The sequence below is a fragment of the Phocoena sinus genome, chromosome 3 (genome assembly GCF_008692025.1).
Source record: "Phocoena sinus isolate mPhoSin1 chromosome 3, mPhoSin1.pri, whole genome shotgun sequence".
Lineage (NCBI taxonomy): Eukaryota > Metazoa > Chordata > Mammalia > Artiodactyla > Phocoenidae > Phocoena > Phocoena sinus.
The window spans coordinates 125274000-125297194 of record NC_045765.1 but is presented as its reverse complement, the minus strand read 5'-3'; the positions used below and the strand labels follow the sequence as shown (position 1 = coordinate 125297194).

Genomic DNA, 23195 nt, shown 5'->3' with positions numbered 1-23195 from the left:
CAATTTTTTTGTCTTTATTACTGAGTAGGAGTTCTCTATATATTGTGGCTATCAGTCCTCTGTCAAGTTTATGTTTCACAAATATTTTCTTCCAGTCCATGGCTTGCCTATTCATTTTCTTAATGGTCTCTTTTGATGAGAAAATTTTTTTTTTTTTTTTTTTTTGCTGTGCTCGGGCCTCTCACTGTTGTGGCCTCTCCCGTTGTGGAGCACAGGCTCCGGACGCACAAGCCCAGCGGCCATGGCTCACGGGCCCAGCCGCTCCGCGGCATGTGGGATCCTCCCGGACCGGGGCACGAACCCGTGTCCCCTGCATCGGCAGGCGGACTCTCAACCACTGCGCCACCAGGGAAGCCCTGATGAGAAAATTTTAATTTCAACGAAGTCCATTTTATCAGTTTTTTTCTTTTATGGTTATGGCTTTCAGTGACCTAAACAAAGCACATTGATCTTAATAAATGGTGTTCCTAAAATCTATTGTAGGCTCAAGGAAATTCAAAGCTTATTACAATGGGCTCATTGTAATAGCTGTTTTTGCCTAAAGAAACATCCGCTTATGTACACATTGGGAACAATTAAGGAAAACCTGGTGATCTGTCAACACTCACTCTCAAGAACATCCCAGAGAATGAAGCAAAGTCTAGATCTCCCTTTCCACTATGCTTTTTATAATAACAAGCTTGTTTTGACGGCTGGAAAGAGTCACAACCAATAAAACCACCTGGTCATGGCCTTGTTATGGAATCAAGTCAGCCCTTCTGCTTATGGGCATCATAAGTGGCTTTTTATAAATTAATCATATGTTATTGAAAAATCACATCTTAAATGGTTTGAACGTACAGCATGAATGAATGAGGAGTCTTCCCCAGAAGGCTTTAAAAAAAAAGAAAAGAAAAATCCACAGAGAGAGTCAGGTGTGAGCGATGGCATGGGGTAAAATTAAGAGCAGACTGAAAGGGGGAATAGTGGGCAATGAGAAAAGCAGGACTTGGAGAAACAGAGAAGCTGAAAGGACTCTTCCCACCTGTTCTTAGGCTGCACACTGAGTCTTTCCCCAAGATTTTACCCCTGACTCTTTGCCAACTGTTCTGCTTGTCAGTGAAGCTGTTTGATTTCTCCCTTTGTTTCTCGTTTGGACCAAAGGGACACTCAATACGGACATGACATTTTGAAAACTAAAGTCACATCTTTTTCACCCTATCTTCATTGTTGTTCTGGCCTACTTTCTCTTAGACATTTTCTTGAGGGTGCAGGCTGAATGTGGTCTTTCAAACTTCATGTCAACTCCCTTGCCTGTCTCTCCCTTTTTGATTTCATCTTCTCCCAATGATCGTTAATGTTCTACAACTGCTTATTTAGTTGTGGGTTATCCCAGGCCTTTTGCTTCTACTTTTTATCATTAAACAAAATTTCCCCTTTATTAGAGATGGTGATTCAGAAAAAGAAAGGGATGTAGGTTAAATGGATGACTTTTACTGTTTGATTATAGGTTGAAATTAGCAGTCAGATTTTTGTTTTTCACTGATCTAGTAGGTTTTTATAACCTACCATTTTGGTTTCTGACTATATGATTCTCACTGGAAGTTGTCTTGAAATATAAACTGTGGAGAGAGAACACCAATTTGCAAAGCCCTGGGCAGTGCTAACCCTGGAGAATATTCCCCGATGACTGTGTGGGTGTGCCTGCCGGGCCAGAACAGGATCTAGGATAACTTTCCCAGCTTACCTGCCTGTCTTCATCCAATGACTTTGATTATGAAGAGTAGCTGTGGGTGGTAAGTTTTTCTGGTCTCCTGGATCTGTTCCTGAAGAGAGCAGATAAGGTCAGAATGAGAGAAAGCTAGGTTCTGAGTTAGAAAAATCAAGCAGGACTTAAGAGCCTCTGAAATAATAAAGCTATGCCCTAAGTCATTAATACACAAACATGACTGAAATAATCGGAAGGAAGAAACAAATAGGGTTAAAGTCACAGGGCCACATGATAAATTATGCCTGGCTATGCAAGTGGGTTAAATCACTTCCTAAGATGTTGCCAACAGCACAAATATCTGCATTTAGCCTCACATGCAACAACAACAACAAAAATGAACCAAAAATACTAAGTTTCTTCCCCTTTGGAAAAGCTAGATACTGCTATTATAGTGTCTCCATTAAGACACAGGAGGATCTTGGGTAGAGTGAGCTAGGTGGGTCCCACTGGTCTGTGTGGGTAGAGTTAAGTGAGGAGCTTGGTGGAAAGGCTTGTGAAGCTGTACTTTCTGTAAGGCAGTCCTGTTGCCAATCCTCCTCACATTCCTTTTCTCCTCATGAATATTCTTTACACCAATTGAAGTGGAACGTGAAATGGTCCAAAACTCAGTTGTGGAAGCTTATTCTTTTTTCTCATTTTGAGTTACTTCAAAATGTATATAAAGTAAAATGCAGAATCCTGAAACACTGTTTCAGTCTGAAACTAAGCTCAAGCTCCTTGGCTTGAATGTAGGGTCCCTCATGAGCAGAAGAGTCTGAGTTGGAAAGGGGAAATGAATAATAGGGGATGGGACCCATGGGAAACATACATTGATGTACCTTCTTTCATTCTCTTCCTTCTTTCTTTCCTCCCTCCCTTCCTTCCTTCCCTCCCTTAGTATTCTTGCATGGCTGCTCCATCTTTCTAAGGAACAGGTCTGAGAGCAAAGGGAGAGGCATGGCATGGAATGGAAGAAGACTAAAAAAACCTTTTCTTGTGACTGAATAGAAACTGACAATAAAAATGGTAAAGTTCAGGGACTTCCCTGGTGGTTCAGTGGGTAAGACTCTGCGCTCCCAATGCAGGGGGCCCAGGTTCGATCCCTGGTTGGGGAACTAGATCCCGCATGCCTGCCGCAACGCAACTAAGAGTCCGCATGCCGCAACTCAGAAGTCTGCGTGCCAAAACTAAAAATCCCGTGTGCCGCAACTAAGACCCGGAGCAGCCAAAATAAAATTAAAAAGATATTCCATAAAATTTAAAAAAAATGCTAAAGTTTGGTGATTATATTGATAACTGAATGGAAAATCAGTACTATACAGAAGCTTAACTTATCTTTCAGGCAAGATAATTCTGTTTGCTTTTGATGTATTGCCAGAGTTCTGCAAGAACATCTGGCTGACTGGCAGTTATGTTTTCTGAGGGGAGGGTTCAGCTGCTGCTACCATCACACTCTAACTTCCCTTAGTACCATAAGGTTTATCTGAATCTCAGAATATCTACGATCATGCAAGATCCAAATTTCCCTTTGAGCTGATGTTTGTCTTTCATTTGTTTCCTAATTAGCATTCAGGTTTCAGCCCAAGAGTTCACTGCCCGAGGCATAACGTCTCCCTTGGTGGTGACCCCTGTTGTCATCCTTCTATAGTGAATTCATAGGACTGTTCTCTGATTTTCAACTTCGCTTTGTGGTACTAGGTCTGTGAATGTTTAGTTGACAATACGTGCGCGCCTCTCTCATTTCCTGTTTTTAAGGGCTGCACTTAATTTATTTGAAAGGGTGGAATATTTTAAATTACAGTTCAGCAGTTTTACTAAGGAAGGCTGTAAAACACAATGAGCAAGGAGTTTTACTTCCTCCTTACAATTGCTACTGCCCTGTTTTGAAATCTTGATATCCTCCAATCAGTGGGAATGACTTTAACTTAGGCTGTAACATTTTGAAGAGCAACCACGCCACGGCTGGAGCTGTCGAGGGGCATGGGACTCCCGCACACCATCATTCCATTTTTCCAGACGCCTTGTTTGTACCCGGAATGTGTCTGCCTGTGCTTGATACTGCTCTATCGTGTTGAGTCCCTCTCCCACAGGCACAGCATTTGGATTGGTTATGGAATACAGTTGCTCAGCCAATCAAGTGTAACCTTTCTCCTGCAACCCTAGCAACACCTGACAATGGTCATTGACAAATGTTGAGAGCAAACCTGACAAATCCAACCAGCCACTGACAACGGTACCCGTCCAGGGCAAACAGGGCTAGTCCTGCCCACAGAGCACTTTGTGTGGCCAGAGGAGTTAGTGGTTTGTGCCAGACCTGCAAAAGCAGAACCTGCATGTGGGAGCACAGGCTTGCACCCAGCACCCTACCCCGATTTGCTGCCACTCTGGCCAAGCTGACATTAGTTGGTCAAAGCCAGCACTGGAGCTGGCGTCTGTGGGGTGTGGGAGGGTCTCATCATCTCTCATACTAACGTAACCCACACAGCAACCCACCCCCCATACCTACCAGTGTCTTTTCAATGGTTGGAGAAAGAGCCCATATAAAACTTTGGCTCCAGGGTCACACTTCCGGCTCTGATGCTAATTTGGCCCTCAGGGCAGGGCCAGAGGAGCAAAATACCTGGCTGTGTCCCCAGTGGCACCTTTCCAAGCTTCCTGGCTATGTATTTTTACCTCCAAGCCTGACTCTGAACCCTGCTGGGGTACAGTTGGCCTGTCTGCCTCAGCTACGGGCACACTGGGACACTCCTCAGGACACTGCTGGACCTGAATGAGCTCTCACTTCTCTCTGGAAGGCTCTGAGACTGAGGGACCTGTAGGCAGACCTGGCAGAGGCTGGGTGGGGTGGGCTGGGGGCTGGGAACAGGATAAGAAAGGGGACCTGCCAAGAACATGCACAGACAATTCATAGGCAAATGCACGTTCCCACAAAGACATAATAGCTGTGTGTGTATGATGCCCTCCTGAAGTCCCCTTACACGATCATTCCTGTTAGTCTAGCCACCTTGAAGGCGTATTTCAAACTGTGGTTGAGTAATCCGCTGTGTGGTGATTAGCTGTTAATGAAGCTGAAAATACCTAAATCATCCAACAAGGAATCTGAATTAATTTTTTTATGGTTACCCTGCTAGACAAGTCGGTGTCACGACAAAGACAGACCTGGGGATATATGCAGACATTGGCACACACGGATAAACCTAGGCAAGAGAAACAAAGGTGGAACAAGGTGGGAAAAAAAAAATAAAGAAAAAGGAAACTTCAAGGAGAGCCATGCGTTGAAGAGTGTGAAACCCAAGGTAACATTGTGAAATTAGTGAAGTTCATTCAGCAACCCCCTTCTTATTAGCACCACCCTATAGGGCCTGTCCTCAATTTAATTTTCCATGAGAGGTGGCAGAGGGATTGGCACTCGGTCACTTTAACTAATCCCTTGGGATTAAACATTGATAATGGCTTCAAGTCTTAGCCCTTGGGGGGATATCGATATTTTTCAAAGGGGGCTCATGAAGGTCCAAAAGAACTAAATCTCTAATGGTTGAATTGTAAATTGAGAGGAATAACTTTAGAAACTTGGCCTTGCTCAAACACACTTTTTTTTAAATTTTATTTTTTATATAGCAGGTTCTTATTAGTTATCTATTTTATACATATTAGTGTATATATGTCAATCCCAATCTCCCAGTTCATCCCACCACCACCAGCCCCCGCCACCACTTTTCCCCCTTGGTGTCCATATGTTTGTTCTCTACGTCTGTGTCTCTATTTCTGCCCCGCAAACTGGTTCATCTACCATTTTTCTAGGTTCCACATACATGCGTTAATATATGGTATTTGTTTTTCTCTTTCTGACTTACTTCACTCTGTATGACAGTCTCTAGATCCATCCATGTCTCTACAAATGACCCAATTTTGTTCCTTTTTATGGCTAATATTCCATTGTATATATGTACCACATCTTCTTTATCCATTTGTTTGTCGATGGGCATTTAGGTTGCTTCCATGACCTGGCTTTTGTAAATAGTGCTGCAATGAACATTGGGGTGTATGTGTCTTTTTGAATTATGGTTTTCTCTGGGTATATGCCCAGTAGTGGGATTGCTGGGTCATATGGTAATTCTATTTTTAGTTTTTTAAGGGGCCTCCATACTGTTCTCCATAGTGGCTGTGTCAATTTACATTCCCACCAACAGTGCAAGAGGGTTCCCTTTTCTCCACACCCTCTCCAGCATTTGTTGTTTGTAGATTTTCTGATGATGCCCATTCTAACTGGTGTGAGGTGATACCTCGTTGTAGTTTTGATTTGCATTTCTCTAATAATTAGTGATGTTGAGCAGCTTTTCATGTGCCTCTTGGCCATCTGTATGTCTTCTTTGGAGAAATGTCTGTTTAGGTCTTCTGCCCATTTTTTGATTGCGCTGTTTTTTTTTAAATATTGAGCCGCATGAGCTGTCAAACACACTTTAAGATAGAAGCCTCCTCTGGATATTCCTAAAGCCAGAATTAAGGCAAGAAAAAGTAGTCGGGGTGGGATGGGGAAGTGCAGTGGGAAGCAGTCCATCAGATGGATGCTTTACAGGAGGATGACACCTTAGATGGAGAGGGAGAGGCAGCAGGCCAGCTTCCACACAGAAATGAGGCAGGAGGTAGTGTTAGAATCACCCATACCTGTCCTTCAGGGAACCTGGAAACTTTCTGGTGACATGAGATGTGGAAAATTACAACACAGGATATTATATAATGTGTTAAAAAACCAAGTCTTATACAGCCATATATGCACACATAGGTTCTAAGTTCAAAGTCTAAAAGCAATTAAACCATTCTTACAGGATGTAAAATTGTAGGGATATTTGCCTCTTCAGCAGACAAGTAAACTATCTTCTTCCTTTTCCAGATTTTTCAAAATTTTCAGTTATTACTGGTCAAGTTTTCTGTGAAAGACTTATTAAGACTATAACTATTCAGACTACAGCTATTAAGACTACATACAGAACAACAACAAAAAAGAGGCAACATCTAATGTTTATTTCTTGCTCTGAAAGTTAAGAAATTTTTATCTTCCTCTGAAATAACGAAAGAAAAAATAAAATTGACAATGTGTATCGTACGGTTCTTCGTAACCTAAGTTTCCCATGTGTCAGGAAGAACTTATAAGATGTCTGAAGTGTTATGAAGATGCTTAGAGGAAAGAAGGTAAAGGTTCTCACTTAGAGCTAATAGTTCATGTTCAGCAATTTGAACTTGTCTTAAGGATAAACCCAAGAGCCCCGGGAGAGGGCATAATGAATCTTTAATGTAACAGTTTGGAGCGAATATTTTTCCCCCTTAACCTCTAAGAGATCATTGTTTCCTCTTTCCATGGTAACCAGAACACTTGAAATTGCCAAAACTTGAGACAAAAACCAGAAAAATACAATTAACAGAAGACAAATGTTAAAGGGAGCATGTATCACAGTGTGGCAAACGTTTTGAAATTTGTTTGGAAAGATTTTCTTCTTATTTCTTTGCTTGGAATAAGGCCACAATGTCTAGAATGTAGTAGCAATAGCTTCATGGCATGCTGCTGCATGTTCATTGAATAGATTTTACTCTTTTCTTGAAAGGGAAGGAGAGACCCATGGGCCTTGGCAGAAATCAAGTGAAGGTAAAATGTTGGAAGCTGCTCTCCGGGCAGGTCATGATGTTAACCACAATGAGAAAGCCAGTCTGGCTGAAGTGCCCTTGCTCCCTCCCTTCCATGGAATGAACAAATACTTAATTGAGCACCTACTATTTTCTAGGTAATCTGTCCTACACACAACTAAATGAAAAATTACAATTCTAGAAGGGCTTCTAGGGGAAGTACATGAACTACAAGAGTGTGTAACAAGCAGAGCTGACCTGTCAGAGCAGCCAGGCCTTCCTAAGGAAGTATGATTAAGCTGAGTAGGAGGAAACTAGGCAGTGATTGCTGGGCATGGAGAGAGAGAGCATTCCAGGCAGTGGGAACTCTGGGGCAAAGGCGCTCTGGGGGAAGTGAGCCTCAAGTGTTCAAGGAACCGAAAGCAGGCGGGAGCAGTCTGTGTTGGCAGAACCCCAGAGAGTGAGGGGAATGAACCTGGGACAAGGCCAGCTGGAAAGGTGAGCACCAACCAGGTCATTCCTAATGCATAGCCTTGAGTCTTGCCAGGCGGGCTTGTTGAGGATTTTGTTCTCTATTCCTCCTCATTCCAGGGTGAACTCAAGCTGTAACAGGAAGGCATGACAGGCCCTTCTTGTATGTGATGTGGGAATGGCAACTTCTGGTTTATCTGAAATCTGTTAGGATACTGTCATAAATTCCAGATGTGAACCACCAAGCTTCAAAGGATTATACTTTTATAAAGACTTTAAACCTAAATCATACTCAAGATATATTATTTTACGTACGATCATTCAACAGGCACCTCAGAGCCATCATCGTGAATTTCAAGTATCATCATGTATTAACCCCTCAGAAGCCAGAGTTTGACCATCTAATAACCTTCCCTTTATCTGCAACCTACCTGGAATCCAGGAACTCTGCAAGAAGCTGAAGTAAATGTGACATAGACTGTGCATATTTTAACCATAGGGGATGTCCTCATTAAGAACTTAGTTGATTTTTATTTTACACACAATTCTAACAAGTGGGTTTTCTGGGTTCCAAAGCCACAGCAAATGGGAAGCAACAATTCAGAAAGGGAGGAGGAATGGGGTTGTATGACAATAATTAAAAGTAACAGGGGACAGCACAACTGTAGAGGAGAAGACCAAAAAAACTGAGGGAAAAAAGACATAAAAACTAATAACTAAATAAAAAGTGAAGGGAAGGAAGGAAGAAAGGAAAGAAAGAATGAAAGAAGTCTAGAGTTGTTAGTTGTGGACAAACTGTCTTGCGTGCCTTAGTAGCTCTTGAGGTCATCATTGTGTTTATAGTGAGACCCTATGCTTAAGAAGCCAAGGAAGTGCATCACATTAGAAGTTTTCTAGCCTACAGGGTTAAGATTTTTTTCTTAAAGTTTTGGTACTTAAGAAATCTTCAGTTTTTTGGGGAAAATGTCTATTCAAGATGGTTCTTATAAAGGTTCTTATAACCATGGTTTTATTGTGGTGTAGTTCTGTGGATGTGTTAATATAGATTTCAGGTTGAAAAAATATCTGACATACGGGCTTTTGCTGAGACTGCTTCATTTCACAAGATATTTAATTCTGGGTTTGAACGAAGTCATTGGAAGTGACACTTTTCGTATCTGAATTGTCATGATGCTATTCTTGACAAGGAATGAGTTCTTGAATATTTAGAATATTGTAGGTGATAAAAATGTCCTTAATAAATACGTTATAAAGTTTGGCTTTCACATTTTTAACTTTAATTTTCATGCTTGGCTCTTAAAAGCAAATAATCTTTTTCTAGGCATAAGGTGCCCCCCAAAGTTACTTGGTTGTCTGAATTGTATGTCTTTACTTCCTCCAGATGGGAATGAGGATGAATAAAATACTGTTTGATCAGTTTGGAAAATGCTCATGCTGTATGTTTATGAAATGATTTGGGGGATGACATTATTTTCTGCAACTACATCCTTCATACATGTCAGAGCACGTTTTGACTCCCTAGAGAATATGTTCATACCGTAGCATTTAATGTCTTCATTGTGTTTTTCTCCTACCATCTCACCTACCAGAGATATGTGCAAAGAGTGAACTGGTAGATTGAGGCAATTTTGAGGAAATCATTAATTTTCTAACTTAAGGTTTTTCTATAGTGCTACTTTTTCAATGTTTAAAACTGGGAGTTCTTTTTCCAGTTGACATAGGTAAATAAGTGTGGAAGTAAATATTTTTTACATTATTCAATTAAATAGTATTCTTGTGTCTATCTTGTGACAAGCTTAACAAAATACTTACTAAAAAGTTACAGTTACAAATAACCCAATCAAAAAATGGGCGGGAGCTCTAAATAGACATTTCTGCAAAGAAGACATACAGATGGCCAAAAAGCACATGCAAAGATGCTCAACATCACTAATTATTAGAGAAACGAAAATCAAAACTACAATGAGGTATCACTTCACACTGGTCAGAATGGCCATCATCAAAAAATCTACAAACAATAAATGCTGGAGAGGGTGGGGAGAAAAGGGAACCCTCCTACACTGTTGGTGGGAATGTAAACTGGTACAGCCACTATGGAGAACAGTATGGAGGTTACTTAAAAAACTAAAAATAGAACTACCATATGACCCAGCAGTCCCACTCCTGGGCATATACCTAGAGAAAACCATAATTCAAAAAGATACAAGCACCCCAGTGTTCACTGCAGCACTATTTTACAGTAGCCAGGACATGGAAGCAACCTAAATGTCCATCAACAGAGGAATGGATAAAGAAGATGTGGTACATATATACAATGGAATATTACTCAGCCATAAAAAAGAACAAAATCATTCCATTTGCAGCAACATGGATGGACCTAGAGATTGTCATACTGAGTGAAGTAAGTCAGATAGAGAAAGACAAATAGCATATGATATTGCTTATATGCGGAATCTAAAAAGGGTACAAATGAACTTATTTACAAAACAGAAGTAGAGTCATGGATGTAGAAAACAAATTTATGGTTACCAGGGGTGGGGGGGGAGGGATAAACTGAGAGATTGGGATTGACATATACATACTACTCCATATAAAATAGGTAACTAATAAGAACCTGCTGTAGAGCACAGGGAACTCTACTGGATACTCTGTAATGGCCTATATGGGAAAAGAATCTAAAAAAAAAAAAAAAAAAAAGAGAGAGAGTAGATACATCTATATGTATATGTATAGCTGAATAGCTGATTCACTTTGCTGTGCACCTGAAACTAACACAAAATTGTAAATCAACTGTACTCCAATAAAAACTTTTTAAAAAGTTACAGTTTTTTAAAAGGGGAAGGACTAAAAGCTATAATTAAATGTGGCATTTCCTATTTCTTTTGGCTATCGCTAGGTTCTAAGTCATGTTGGAGGCTTGTTAAACATTCCTGTTCTGAGATGGTTTCATTTGATGCGATCTTCTCCACTGCACTTTGGATTGGAACGAATAGACTATATTTATGCTAAAATATTTTTGCTAAAAATTAACAAGAGTAGATTATCTAATATTTAACAAAAGCAAACACTTTTTACGTATAGAGGGGGGAATTATTGTCCAAATTACAAAATTTGAAGCAAATTAATTTATAAGAAAATTGCCAACCTGATTTTTTTGTATATGTTGAGATGTAATGATTTATTTTTCAAAAACCCAGATTGTAACTTTAAAGACTTTTGTCTTAACAGAATACACTGCTCTTAGAAATAGGATGGAAAAGATTGGTTGGTTGATCAGTTGTTGAATACACTTTCTTATACTTATAGAAAATTCTAGAAAACCTGTGGGTAAGTGATAATGTGGCCGCTGAATTATGAATTATGATGTTTCCCAACTTGTCTTTTCTAAAGAATTATCCAGGGCATATATTAAAACAACAACAACAAAAACACAGATTCCAGGTCCCACCCCAGCCCTCTCCAGGGGAGAGGTAAAGGAAATCTAAATTTTAAACAAGTACACAGGGCTATTCTTATAATCTGGGCAAGTTTGGGAAATACTGGATAATGGGAAAAGTTCTGGCTTTATCATCAGACAGCCTGAACTTGAATACCTGCTAGGCCAGATCAGAGCTGAATAACCTTTGATGAATTTCTCTGAGCCTCAGTTCCTTCATTCATTTCTTGTGCCAGGGCAGGGCGGGGAGGGGTGCTAAGGGGGACTGGGGACCAAATGAGTTACTGTTTATAAAAGACCTAGCACTGCATCTGCACCCACTCTCTAAACAATGATAATAGTGAAATATCAGTAGTTTCATTTTCTGGAATTTAACAAGGTTGAAATGGATCAAATTTTTCTCCTCTTCAAAGATAGAGCAATGGTTTTAATGCCCACTTCTTATTTTGCCCAAGGATCTAGTTGGGGGAAATGACTGACCGGGGAGATTCTTTTGGCACTTTCCCCTGTTATTGGACATTTTGTCCTGATAAGTGTCATCTCTAATATCTCATTCTTTACTCTTTTTTTGGCACATAGAATTCTCTGTCATTCCACTGAAGGGGAGAATAAGCCTGATTCATAGGCTAACTATGCTGTTTTAGGCTTTTTTTTCTCTCTAAATAATTTAATTATATCCCAGGGAACATAATTGGCTTTGGTTATAATATAAAAAGTATACCCCAATATAAAAGCATGGAAGTGGGAATAACTTTGTGTCCATCTTCAAATAACTTAAAGTTCCTTAGATCTAATCTAATTCTCACATCTTGGAATCTTCCTATTAATGGAAAATTATTCTTTTAATTAGCTGAGATGACTGGCAATAATGATCAGGCAAAGCCATTTTTTTCTTCTGCAGGCCTCCTAAGTGCTAGGGCTGTGTGAAGTTCTTGCCACCAAAGGGTAGTTTTCAAACTTGACTGTAAAGAAGACTCACATGGGGAGTAAGTGAGTGTCAGTTTCTGGTTCCCAGCTCCAAAATTGTGTGCAGTGTTCTGGGGCACTCTAAGGATCTCTCTTTGAAAACCACTGCTCCAGGAATTTGATACATCTCTATTGAATTTAATTCAAATTTTCATTCTTAAAGACAGGTAGAGATGCCATGACAGATGTCGAGACAGGACTCCACTGCTCCTTTCAAATAAATTCCTTAGCTATCCATCTATTGATGCATCCAACTGCAACAGGCCAGGTGATTGGTAAGGTGCTGGGGGAGAGGGTGTCTCTCTTCCTTGTGGCTATCAGTTTAGCTACTGGGAGTCCTGTTTATGAAGTCTGCCTAAGAGCCTAGCTCCTGACCACACTGGCCGATGTGGTGTGGTGTGATTTGATATGATGAGTCACTGCATTTGGGAAGCTGCAGACTTTTTGTACTTTCATTTCCTACCATTGCCTAATGGTAAACATTGAAGCATAACCAGAGGCCTCTAGCCCTTATGTGGTCCCTACAGTAGAGGCTTGTTTGAAAAGGGCAATTATAAGTAATATAGTAACGATTTCTATGAACACCAGAAAAAAAAAAACACTGTAAATACCTCAAAAATGAGAGTGGCACAGTATCAGCCAAAGATGACATACTGTCACTTCTTCCTTGACTCATGAGGGTAGCTGACCTCTGGGGAGACAGAAGGCTTGCAGTGCAGTGCTGGGCACCTGGGACTACAGAGATGGCTGAGGCATAATCTCAACCCTCAGAGAATTTCTAACCAGGGAAGAGAGACAAGATGAATGGCTTGAGCAGGTGTAAACATAGCTGTGACACTCGGCAGAACGGTATAAATGTAACGAGAAAGATCCAAAGCGTTACAGTGGCTCCAGGAGAGAGAGATCACACATCCAGGTGGCTTTTCCCAGAGGAAGCGGCATTTGAGCCAGTCCTGGAAGGAAGGGTAGGAATTTGACAAGTTACAAGAGAAGAGACAATGTCTCTCTTACAGGCCACAGGAACATCTGGAGCAAATGTGCAGAGTGGGAAAGTTGGGATGACATCTGGGGAGCTGGGAGAGGTCCTGATGGGACCTAACAAAATTCCTGTTGGGGAACTGGAAGGTCTGCTACATTTTAGTGGAAGATTAGGCTGGAAAATTGCGTTTGGTCAAGATCATATCTGAATTTGGACTTTTCCTAGTAGGTGGCAGGGAGTCATTTAAAGGGACTTGAGCAGGAGGGTGACACCATCAGAATTATACTTTAGGAAGCACAGCAGCTGGGTGGAGGAGGATTTGCAGGAGGAAAGGTTATACAGACACACCAGTGAGGAGGCTGTGCAGAGTGAAGAGGAGGAATAATTGACTGAGCGAGAGGGGCTGGGATAGATAATGCAGCAAGTAAACCTATATGGGAGTTGCAGGCAAAGAGGAAAAAATCTTGGGGGCCTATGAACAGGTGGCAACAGTAATAACAATCTAGGGGAAGGAAGAGAGTCTGGTTTCCAGGGAAATGTGGTACTTTGGGTTTGAGGTGGCAATGGAAAAGGGAGCTGGCCACCAGGAAGAAATGAGTGAGCTGAAGCAGAGACCATGGTTGGGAGTTGGGAACAGTGTTAACTCTCCAAGGGGTGGGCCACTAAAAATGGAGAAGAGGAACCTCATAGTCTATAGGGCAGGGTGTACCTTAAACAGTTGGGAGGAAGAGAAACCCCATAGTAAGGCAAAGAAAGATGAGTTGGAGACACTGAAGGGACAGGAGAGTGTCAGGGAAACCAGAGAGGAGGACAGTTGAAGAGGGAGGGTGTGGTCTCAGTGTAAGAGACTGCAGAGAGGGAAAATGGGGTTAGGCTGAGGTGGAGGCTCTAGATTCATCTTTGAACAGAGAGTTTAATGAAATCCTTCCAATGTAGGATGATGCCTTAAATCCAGTCTCTTTGGTTCAATACAAAATCAAGATCTCTAAACATCAGGCACCTCCAAAGGTGTCTACTTTCCTGTTCAGTATGAATTAACTTCTTCCACTAACACCACGTAGGACCCTGAACGAGTCACTTACCCTGTCTGGGGGTATGAGTTTTGTCATCTTTAACTTTCCAGTTCAGCGATTCTGTCTGTACCTGTATGAAAATTCTTTTGTAAGCTACACATTACACAAGCCTAAGTCCTATCATGACTGTTTGAAGACGGAATGGAACCCAAATTTTACTTTTTGACTTACTTTCTTCTCCTACCACCTATATTTTTTTAAAATTTAAAAACTTTTATTTTTTAAGAAACCCCGAAATAGAACTGGAGGAAAAATCTTCCCTCTCGCTTTTGCCCATAAAGATAGTCTTCCAGTTTTCTACCCAGGCCTTTTCCTAAGCATTGAGGAGGTGCCCAGAAAAATACCAGATGGATATACAAAAACATAATGTCACCAACATTTTCCTAACTAGTAAGGCAGCTATGGAAAGTCTGCCAGCATCAGGTCCCCTGGGGACCTGCAGCCTGGGGCTCGGTGAGGCCTGAAGAGGGGAAGAGCCAAGACCTGGAGCTCGAGGTCTTCGGGGCCGCGGCCCTGAGTGGGCGATTTTCTTTAAAACTCGGGAGCGCTCTTATCCCTTTAAATCCAGGCAACGAGGCGGGCAGGTGGGTATCAGCCAATAACCTTAAAAGATGCGAAAGTGTCAAAGGAGATACGGTTTATCTTTTACAATAGCGGCAGTTATCAGTGACAGGGTTTACAGGAAAAACAGAAGGCAGAGCAAAGAATAAGGATGCCTCTAATGTGGTAATTAAGTCTGTGTTTTGGACCCAGATTCAACCGAGCTCTGGAGAGTGCGAAGAACAATGTCCGCGGCGTTCCGGGTTCAGCCGGGACTAGCTACTTCGCCTTCACCGGTGCCCTAGCCCCAGCAAGCTGGGCTCTCCGCTCGCCCGCCCCCCGCGCTGCCTTGTCCCGAGAGGATGGGCTGTTCGGGCGCCTCCAGGGCGGCAGAGAGCGCGGCGTTTGTCCTGAGCGCCAGGGCTCCCCGCAGCCCGGCGCCCAGGGCGGACGCGAGCCGCAAATCTAAGTGCGCACCGAGCGCGCTCGCAGCCACCGTCCGCCGCCGAGCGGCCCGGGCGCGCCGTCTGCAGACGGCTGGGCTGTGCGCGCGCGCCCGTAGGGTGTGTGCGCGCGCGCCCGTGGCGTGTGTACTCACAAAGGTGTGTTTGCTAAATCCACTTCCCGGGTGTGCCCTCTACCCCGAGCCGGAGCACCCCCGGGCCTGGAGCGGGATCTCGGCAGAGCGGCCGCTGGGGCCAGTTCAAGTTCCCCAGCTCCGCGCCGGCGGGCGGGCCGGCTTCTCAGCCCGCGGGGCTGAAGAAGCGCGAGGGCGGGGCGGCAGCGGCCAGCTCGAGACGCGCGTCGCACAGCTGCGGGACAGGTTCCGAGCGCTCTGCGCGTTTCCGGACACTTTGGCCGGCTCGGTATCCGAGACAGAGCGCACGCGGGGCTCGGGGCTGAATGCGCCGCAGCCAAGAGGGGCAGCGGAGCTGGTGCTCTTCTTCTCAGCCTTGGTCTGCAAAAGTGAACTGGAAAACAGCCGCCTAACGCAGCCTCCTCCCTCTTCTCCGGCACCGCAGCTCGGGCTGGGGGTGGGGGGAGCTCCTCCGGGCTGACTGGAGGGCAAGCGAGTGGCCGGACGGCCTCAGCCGCACCTCCTCCGCCTTCCTCACCACCCCAGTCCCCCGGGTTCCACGCCGCATTTCTTTGTTTTGAAAGCACCTCCTCCGCCCAGAGGCTTTTCCCCCGGCGGTCAGGCTGTGACGGGGGGTGGGGCATCGACCCGCGGGCCCCGCCCCCCGTTTAGCCCGGACCCCTCCCCTGTGCTCACCTCCCATCTCCCCTTCCCTCCCCGCTGCGACCCACGAGGCGCGTCCTCACTTGCTGGACATCAAAGGGAGGCAGGGAATTGGAGGGGGAAGTTGAGTAGGCAGGGGGCGCAGAGACCCACCCACATTAGGCCAGGCCGGGCGGCCCGCCCCCTCCCCCGGGAACCCCGCCTGAGCCCCGCCCCCCACGTCACAGCAGTCTGACATTCTCACAACCCTTCGGGAACCCAACCCCAGCGCCCCCGCTACCCCCGTGTCCGCTGAGCGCTCTATTTATGTTTCAGCCCAGTGATTTGCATAGGCCCCGCCTTTGGCCCTAGGTTCCCCTATCGGGGCCCCGCCTCAGCCTCGACGTCACGGTGAAGGCCTCACCTCTTGTGCCCGTACAAGGAGCGGCGGGCCCTAGATGGCAGCGTGGCGTCGCGGCGGCGTGTGCGTGTCGCGCTTCCTTGTGCCGTTTATAGGGTCCTGGCACTTCCGCTGTCGGGTTAGAAGCGGCGCGGTCATGGCGGAGCGCGGACAGCAGCCTCCTCCCGCGAAACGGCTCTGCTGCCGGCCGGGCGGCGGAGGCGGTGGTGGCGGCGGCGGCGGGGCCAGCAGCGGCGGCGGAGGAGCGGGTGGCGGTTACAGCTCTGCCTGTCGGCCGGGCCCGCGGGCGGGCGGCGCGGCGGCGGCGGCGTGCGGGGGCGGCGCAGCGCTGGGGCTGCTGCCGCCGGGCAAGACCCAGAGCCCCGAGTCGCTGCTGGACATCGCGGCGCGCAAGGTGGCTGAGAAGTGGCCGTTCCAGCGCGTGGAGGAGCGCTTTGAGCGCATCCCGGAGCCGGTGCAGCGCCGCATCGTCTACTGGTCCTTCCCCCGCAGCGAGCGGGAGATCTGCATGTACTCGTCCTTCAACACCGGCGGCGGCGCCGCGGGCGGCCCCGGAGAAGACAGCGGCGGCCCCGGCGGCGCGGGCGGCGGCGCGGGCGGCGCAGGCGGCGGCGGCTCCTCGTCCTCGCCGGCCGCCACCTCGGCCGCCGCCGCCGCCGCCGCTGCCACCGCCGCCGCCGCCGCCGCTGGGGCCGGGGCCCCGTCGGCGGGGGCCGCCGGGTCGGCGGACGGCGGAGACGAGACACGGCTGCCCTTCCGCCGGGGCATCGCGCTGCTGGAGAGCGGCTGCGTCGACAACGTCCTGCAAGTCGGTGAGTCACGGGGCAGTCGCGGGGCCGTCTGTCCGTTCGTCAGTCCCTCGGGGGGGCGCCCGCCCCCTCCCCTCCCCTCCCGGCAGCCCCTCAGCCCAGCGCGCGCCCGCACCCCGCCCGGTGCCCTCACCGTCCCGGATAGTCCTCCAGAGCGGAGCGCCCATTTCCTCTCCGCCCTCCCCGCCCCCTGTCTCCCCGGACGGGCCAGCGCGAGGGGGAAATGAATCAGCAGGACGCGCCCCTCCGCGGGGTCCGCGGGGTGGGTGTCGGGTGCCCCCGGCCCGCTCGGTTCCCCGCCCTTCTTCCGGGGAGCACGTCCTGGAGGGCTGCTCGCCTGTTTTGGGGGGTGAATGTGGACAAAGGCATGGGCTGACGGCCGGACTCTGGCGGAGGGTGTCTGTGGCGGGGCCGTGCGGGGCGGGGGAGGGAGCGCGGGCCGCACAGACAATGCCGGCCGGGGCCGAAACGGCGGCCGGGCCGCGCTCTGCGCTCTCCCTCCTCTCTCCCCTTGTCTGTCGCTCGCTCGTCTTTCTTTCTCCTCTTCCCCCCCACTCCTCACCCCCCGCCCCTTCCATTTGAGGGAGGGAAATACATTTTAATGCCACTCGGCTGCCTCTTTTCTCCTGGCTTCGACGGGCTGGCGGCCGCGGAGCTCCGGGGGTCGCTGCGGCGTCTGGACTGGCCCGGGCGAGCTCCGCCGGCCGCCCCGGGATTTAAATGTCCTTTCCTCCGCGCCTCTCCGTCTCGGGGCCGCGCGGCGGGCTGGACCCATATCCTGAGGGAGCTCTCCCCGCGAGGACGCCCCCTAATTAAAGGGCGCGAGCAGGGCCGGGAGCGGCTGGTTCTTTCCCGTTCCGGGGGGCAGCGGCGTGCCCGGGGCTCCTGCCGCCGGAGTTCGGTTTTGGGGGGCCGGGGGTCGTGCTCTGTGCGATCCGTGGGGAGCGGTGACGGGCTTGGCGCTCTCGGCCGGCGGCTGCAGGAGCGTGAGGCGGAGGGGCTCCGCGGCCGCTCCCGCGTCCCTCCCTGCGCGACCGCCTGGCAGCCGGGCACGACCCCGCACTTTGTTCTCATTTTCAGGTTTATTTGTGCCCCTTTCAGTTTTCTGTCATCCTCCGAAAAGGGGAAACCAAACAAAAGAGTCTCTTTATTTCTTTTCGGGGCTTGTAAAGTAGAAGATATTTGACAAAGGCGAGAGTAGGACTTGTGGTTTAAAGCTGCACAGCCCTTCTTTTTCTGACAGACCATGAGAGTTTTCTCAAATACCGAATTTTAAAAGCTTTCCCTGTCCTCCCCCTCCCCCCACCCTCCAGTGTGTTTTTCTGGTCAGATATTTTTTTCAGCTGTAGCGCTGGGGATGTTTTGAGCTGCACGGAAAAGAACAATGCTATAGTGAAACTCCCCTTTCCCCGTATTTTTCTCCTGATTGCAAAACGACGTATTTTCTAACCCCCCCTTCTCATATTGCTGTCTGTTTAAACTGTGGTGGTGAGCACGGTTCCTAATGAATGGGGAGAGGTTTGGAAGCATCACTGCCTCTGATTTTTTATTTAATCTTCTCTTTCCGTAGTCAGTTCCTTTTATCCTTCTCTTTGGGAGTCCGGTGGGGGGCTGGGTGGGGACCCAAGAGAGACTTAAAGATTTGTTTTAATTCTATCTGGTTACTTTGAATTCTGATGCAATCTGCAAACGTGATTTTCTGCATGGTCATTTATTTGTAAAGGCAGCCCCCAGTGTTGCCTTTTCTAGGTTAGATACCCCTTTCCTTATGTCTAGAGAGGGGTTTAACTTCTGAGGCCATCCGTTCTTTAAAAAAAATCTAATTAACAGCCTTTCAAGTTATTACGCCCTCCCCCCCCCTTGTTTCCTGCCTGGTTGAAATGGATTGAAGCACATCCATGGTTTCTCAGTATAACTAGTTTGTGAGTTTTTATGGCTTGGCTGGCAATGCTGAGTTTTTTTTTTCCCCCTTCTGTGCTTGACTCTGCTTGCAAGCAATGAGGAATGACAGGAGAGCACATAGGGAGGGTTTCTTGGCTGATTGCATTTAAGCCAGGAATTCACTGTGAAAATAAAGCCAAGGGACGATAAATAAAAGATGCAATCTTCTCTAGGAGACAGACACACAGCGTGGGCTTTGCCTGCTTTCATTGGTGAAGAGGCCGGGGTGAGTTGTAAAAGAAAATAGTAACTTTCTGAATAGTCCCGGGAGGAGAAGGAGGCCACTGAATGGAGCTGGCAGTGGTTGATGTGAAGTAGATGCTTCTTATATAGTTTGAAGAGTTGACCACCCCTTTGGAAACACTTAACATACGTGCTAAACAAGTGCTGTACAAATTGTGGAAAATATTCTTTTTTCCCTTCTGAGTTCTGCCAATTTCCTTAACTTCCAAGTTGTATTACTTGTTGTGCCAGTCAGCTTAGAGATGGAAGGCTGTTAAATGCCTGGCAGCTGGCACTGAGATAGAAAACTTATGACCAAGATTTTTTTTTCTTAAAGAAGAACAGAGAGAGTGGCTAGATTAACCATCTAATTTAGCTCTAAGTGGTGGTTTGAATTGGAACTAACATGAAGCTTATTTTATAATTTTGTGATTTGAGGTAGAACCCTTTTGCTTCATAACCTGAAATGGAAAAGAACAGAATACTCTGTTGATAGCATCATAAGCAATTTTCTGCTGTTGCAAAATTACAAGTTTGTTTGTACAGGAAGTATTCTTTGACTTTTGTAGAGATGACTAAATTATAGATACAATACAGACAATCTAGTTGTTGGACTTTATTTTACACTTACAATGTTGAAGATTATTTAAGGATTGAGGGACAGAGAATTGGGATTCCCCGGAAATTAAACATACTTGCTTAGTTATTTTTCAACTCCTAGATTTTAAGAAAAAGAAATTTAAAGGAAAAAAAAATTAAACCTTTGATGTAGCAGCTGTAAGCAATATTTAATTGGTACAGAGCTGTTCATCAGTTGATTATGGGAAGTTTTGGAGGAAGTGTTGTTGGCTTATTATTGTTAACTAATGATATATGGGGTGGGAGCTATTGCTGAAGGTGCTTGTATGTAAATATTATTGACAACATTCCAGTAATGATTTAGAAGTCATATAAATTTTCCCAAAAATTTTGCCTGGGAGAGAGCAGGCAAATCCCTAATGGGACCTGAAACTTGAATTGTTAAGGAAGAGACAGATATAAGTTACCTGATTTAAAAAAATCTAAAAGTTTCTGTAGGATTGAAAACATGATGAACCAAGTTAAGCAACTAACTGGGGCAAATATTTGCCACATGTTTGACCAAAGGCTGGCAGATAATTCCTAAAAATCGGGGAAAAAAAAGACATGAATAACCTGGTAGAAAAATGGACAACACATTTCAGAAAGAAATGCAAATTATTAATAAATGTATTTATCTTCACTAAGAGAGACACAAAAATGACATGCCATTTTCATCCACCACATTGGCACACAGGTAGACATTACCCAGAATTGATTGAGGAGGTGGGAGAATGGGATGCTGCCTCCCCTGATGTTTGGCACAATCTTTTTGTGTCATTTCTAGGAATTTATTCCATAGATATATTGATATTAGTGCACAGTGATGTTCATTACGGTGAGTGATGCTTATTGCAGTATGGTTTGCAATACTGAAAAGCTGGAATCAAGCTAAATTTCTATCAGAAGGGAAGTGGCTAAGTAGTACTCAATGGAATACTATGCAACCATGAAAAAACAAAGTATATTTTTATATACTGACAAGAAGAGGTGACCAACATATTTCATGTAAAAACAAGTCAATTCTATACTACAAAGCTACAGTAATCAAGACAGTGTGGTACTGGCACAAAAACAGAAAGATAGATCAATGGAACAGGCTAGAAAGCCCAGAGATAAACCCATGCACATATGGTCACTTTATTTTTTATAAAGGAGGCAAGAATACGCAATGGAGAAAAGACAGCCTCTTCAGTAAGTGGTGCTGGGAAAACTGGACAGCTACATGTAAAAGAATGAAATTAGAACATTTCCTAACACCATACAGAAAAATAAACTCAAAATGGATTAAAGACCTAAATGTAAGGCCAGACACTATCAGACTCTTAGAGGAAAACATAGGCAGAACATTCTATGACATAAATCACAGCAAGATCCTTTTAGACCCACCTCCTAGAGAAATGGAAATAAAACCAAAATAAACAAATGGGACCTAATGAAACTTAAAAGCTTTTGCACAGCAAAGGAAACCATAAGCAAGACAAAAAGACAACCCTCAGAATGGGAGAAAATATTTGCAAATGAAGCAACTGACAGGATTAATCTCCAAAATTTACAAGCAGCTCATGCAGCTCAATATCAAAAAAACAACCCAATCCAAAAATGGGCAGAAGACCTAAATAGACATTTCTCCAAAGAAGATATACAGACCGCCAACAAACACATGAAAGAATGCTCAACATCATTAATCATTAGAGAAATGCAAATCAAAACTACAATGAGATATCATCTCACACCAGTCAGAATGGCCATCATCAAAAAATCTACAAACAATAAATGCTGGAAAGGGTGTGGAGAAAAGGGTACCCCCTTGCACTGTTGGTGGGAATGTAAATTGATACAGCCACTATGAAGAATAGTATGGACGTTCCTTCAAAAACTAAAAATAGAACTACCGTAGGACCCAGCAGTCCCACTACTGGGCATATACCCTGAGAAAACCATAATTCAAAAAGAGTCATGTACCACAATGTTCATTGCAGTTCTATTTACAATAGCCAGGACATGGAAGCAACCTAAGTGTCCATCGACAGATGAATGGATAAAGAAGATGTGGCACATGTATCCAATGGAATATTACTCAGTCATAAAAAGAAACGAAATTGAGTTATTTGTAGTGAGGTGGATGGATCTAGAGTCTGTCATACAGAGTGAAGTAAGTCAAAAAGAGAAAAATACCGTCTGCTAACACATATATATGGAATCTAAAAAAAAAAAAAGGTTCTGAAGAACCTAGGGGCAGGACAGGAATAAAGACGCAGATGTAGAGAATGGACTTGAGTACACGGGGAGGGGGAAGGGTAAGCTGGGACAAAGTGAGAGTGTGACATGGACTTATGTATACTACCAAATGTAAAATAGATTGCTAGAGGGAAGCAGCCGCATAGCTCAGGGAGATCAGCTCAGTGCTTTGTGTCCACCTAGAGGGGTGGGATAGAGAGGATGGGAGGGAGACGCAAGAGGGAGGAGATATGGGGATATATGTATATGTATAGCTGATTCACGTTGTTATAAAGCAGAAACTAACACACCATTGTAGAGCAATTATACTCCAATAAAGATGTTAAAAAATAAAATACAAAAAAGAGAAAATTTTAAGCGAAAAAAAATAAAGACAACTCAACAGTTCATGTAGTATGCTGCAATTTCTGTTTAAAACAAAAAAGATGGACTTGCATATAGGTGTATAAAAATGTGGAAAATGTACACAAGCAACCAGTGAATAGTGAGTATCTTTGGAGGAGGGCAGTCAAATGAATGGGCAAGGTTTTGGGGGGAATTTTAATTTTAATTGTTATTATGGTTGGATTTTTCTTAAAACTAGCAGCATATACTTTTGTAATAAGAAATCTTAGGATAGTTATCCTTGTGTTTTTAATTAACACATTTTTTTTTGTTTTGGGGTGTGTGTGTGTGTGTGTGTCCCCTTTCTGAAGAACTGGTGTACACTCAATTTTTTTTTTTTTTGAAACACCATTTCCTTATTTGTGACTAAACAATCATTTAAAAGCAAGAAATGTCTAAACAAAACTAGAAACTAGTCTTTTGTATAAGGAAGGAGCTAGGTTTTTTTGTTTTTTTCTGGTTACTTTTGGGAGAGAAATTCTGTTTATACTTTGTTAAACATTCTCATGGTCTTTTCAGATTTGTTA

General features: G+C 44.9%; 2 protein-coding genes across 2 annotated transcripts in view; one reads left to right on the top strand and one right to left on the bottom strand.

The window, feature by feature from the left end:
• Nucleotides 1-390: 390 nt before the first annotated feature.
• On the bottom strand, nt 391-16034 carry LOC116751093. Its single transcript, XM_032626556.1, has 3 exons — nt 15412-16034; nt 1727-1805; nt 391-431 (listed from the first exon to the last, which is right to left on the bottom strand). The coding sequence occupies exons 1-2, from the start codon at nt 16032-16034 to the stop codon at nt 1754-1756; spliced, it is 675 nt and encodes a 224-aa protein (XP_032482447.1). The 3' UTR covers nt 391-431; nt 1727-1753.
• A 538-nt stretch (nt 16035-16572) lies between these two features.
• Nucleotides 16573-23195, top strand: part of ZSWIM6 (zinc finger SWIM-type containing 6) — a 207303-nt gene continuing 200680 nt past the window's right edge. Inside the window, exon 1 of the mRNA XM_032625295.1 lies at nt 16573-17265. Coding sequence (XP_032481186.1) covers nt 16590-17265 — 676 coding nt within the window. The 5' untranslated portion in view covers nt 16573-16589. The remainder of the gene's footprint in view (nt 17266-23195) is intronic.

What these genes read in the sequence shown, in the direction of transcription:
- LOC116751093 (XM_032626556.1), bottom strand. Translation starts at nt 16,034, where the DNA reads ATGCCCCACCCCCCGTCACAGCCTGACCGCCGGGGGAAAAGCCTCTGG. An exon ending in GATTTAGCAAACACACCTTT is followed by an intron (nt 1,806 to 15,411) that starts GTGAGTACACAC and finishes TGCTCTCTTCAG; the next exon opens with GAACAGATCCAGGAGACCAG.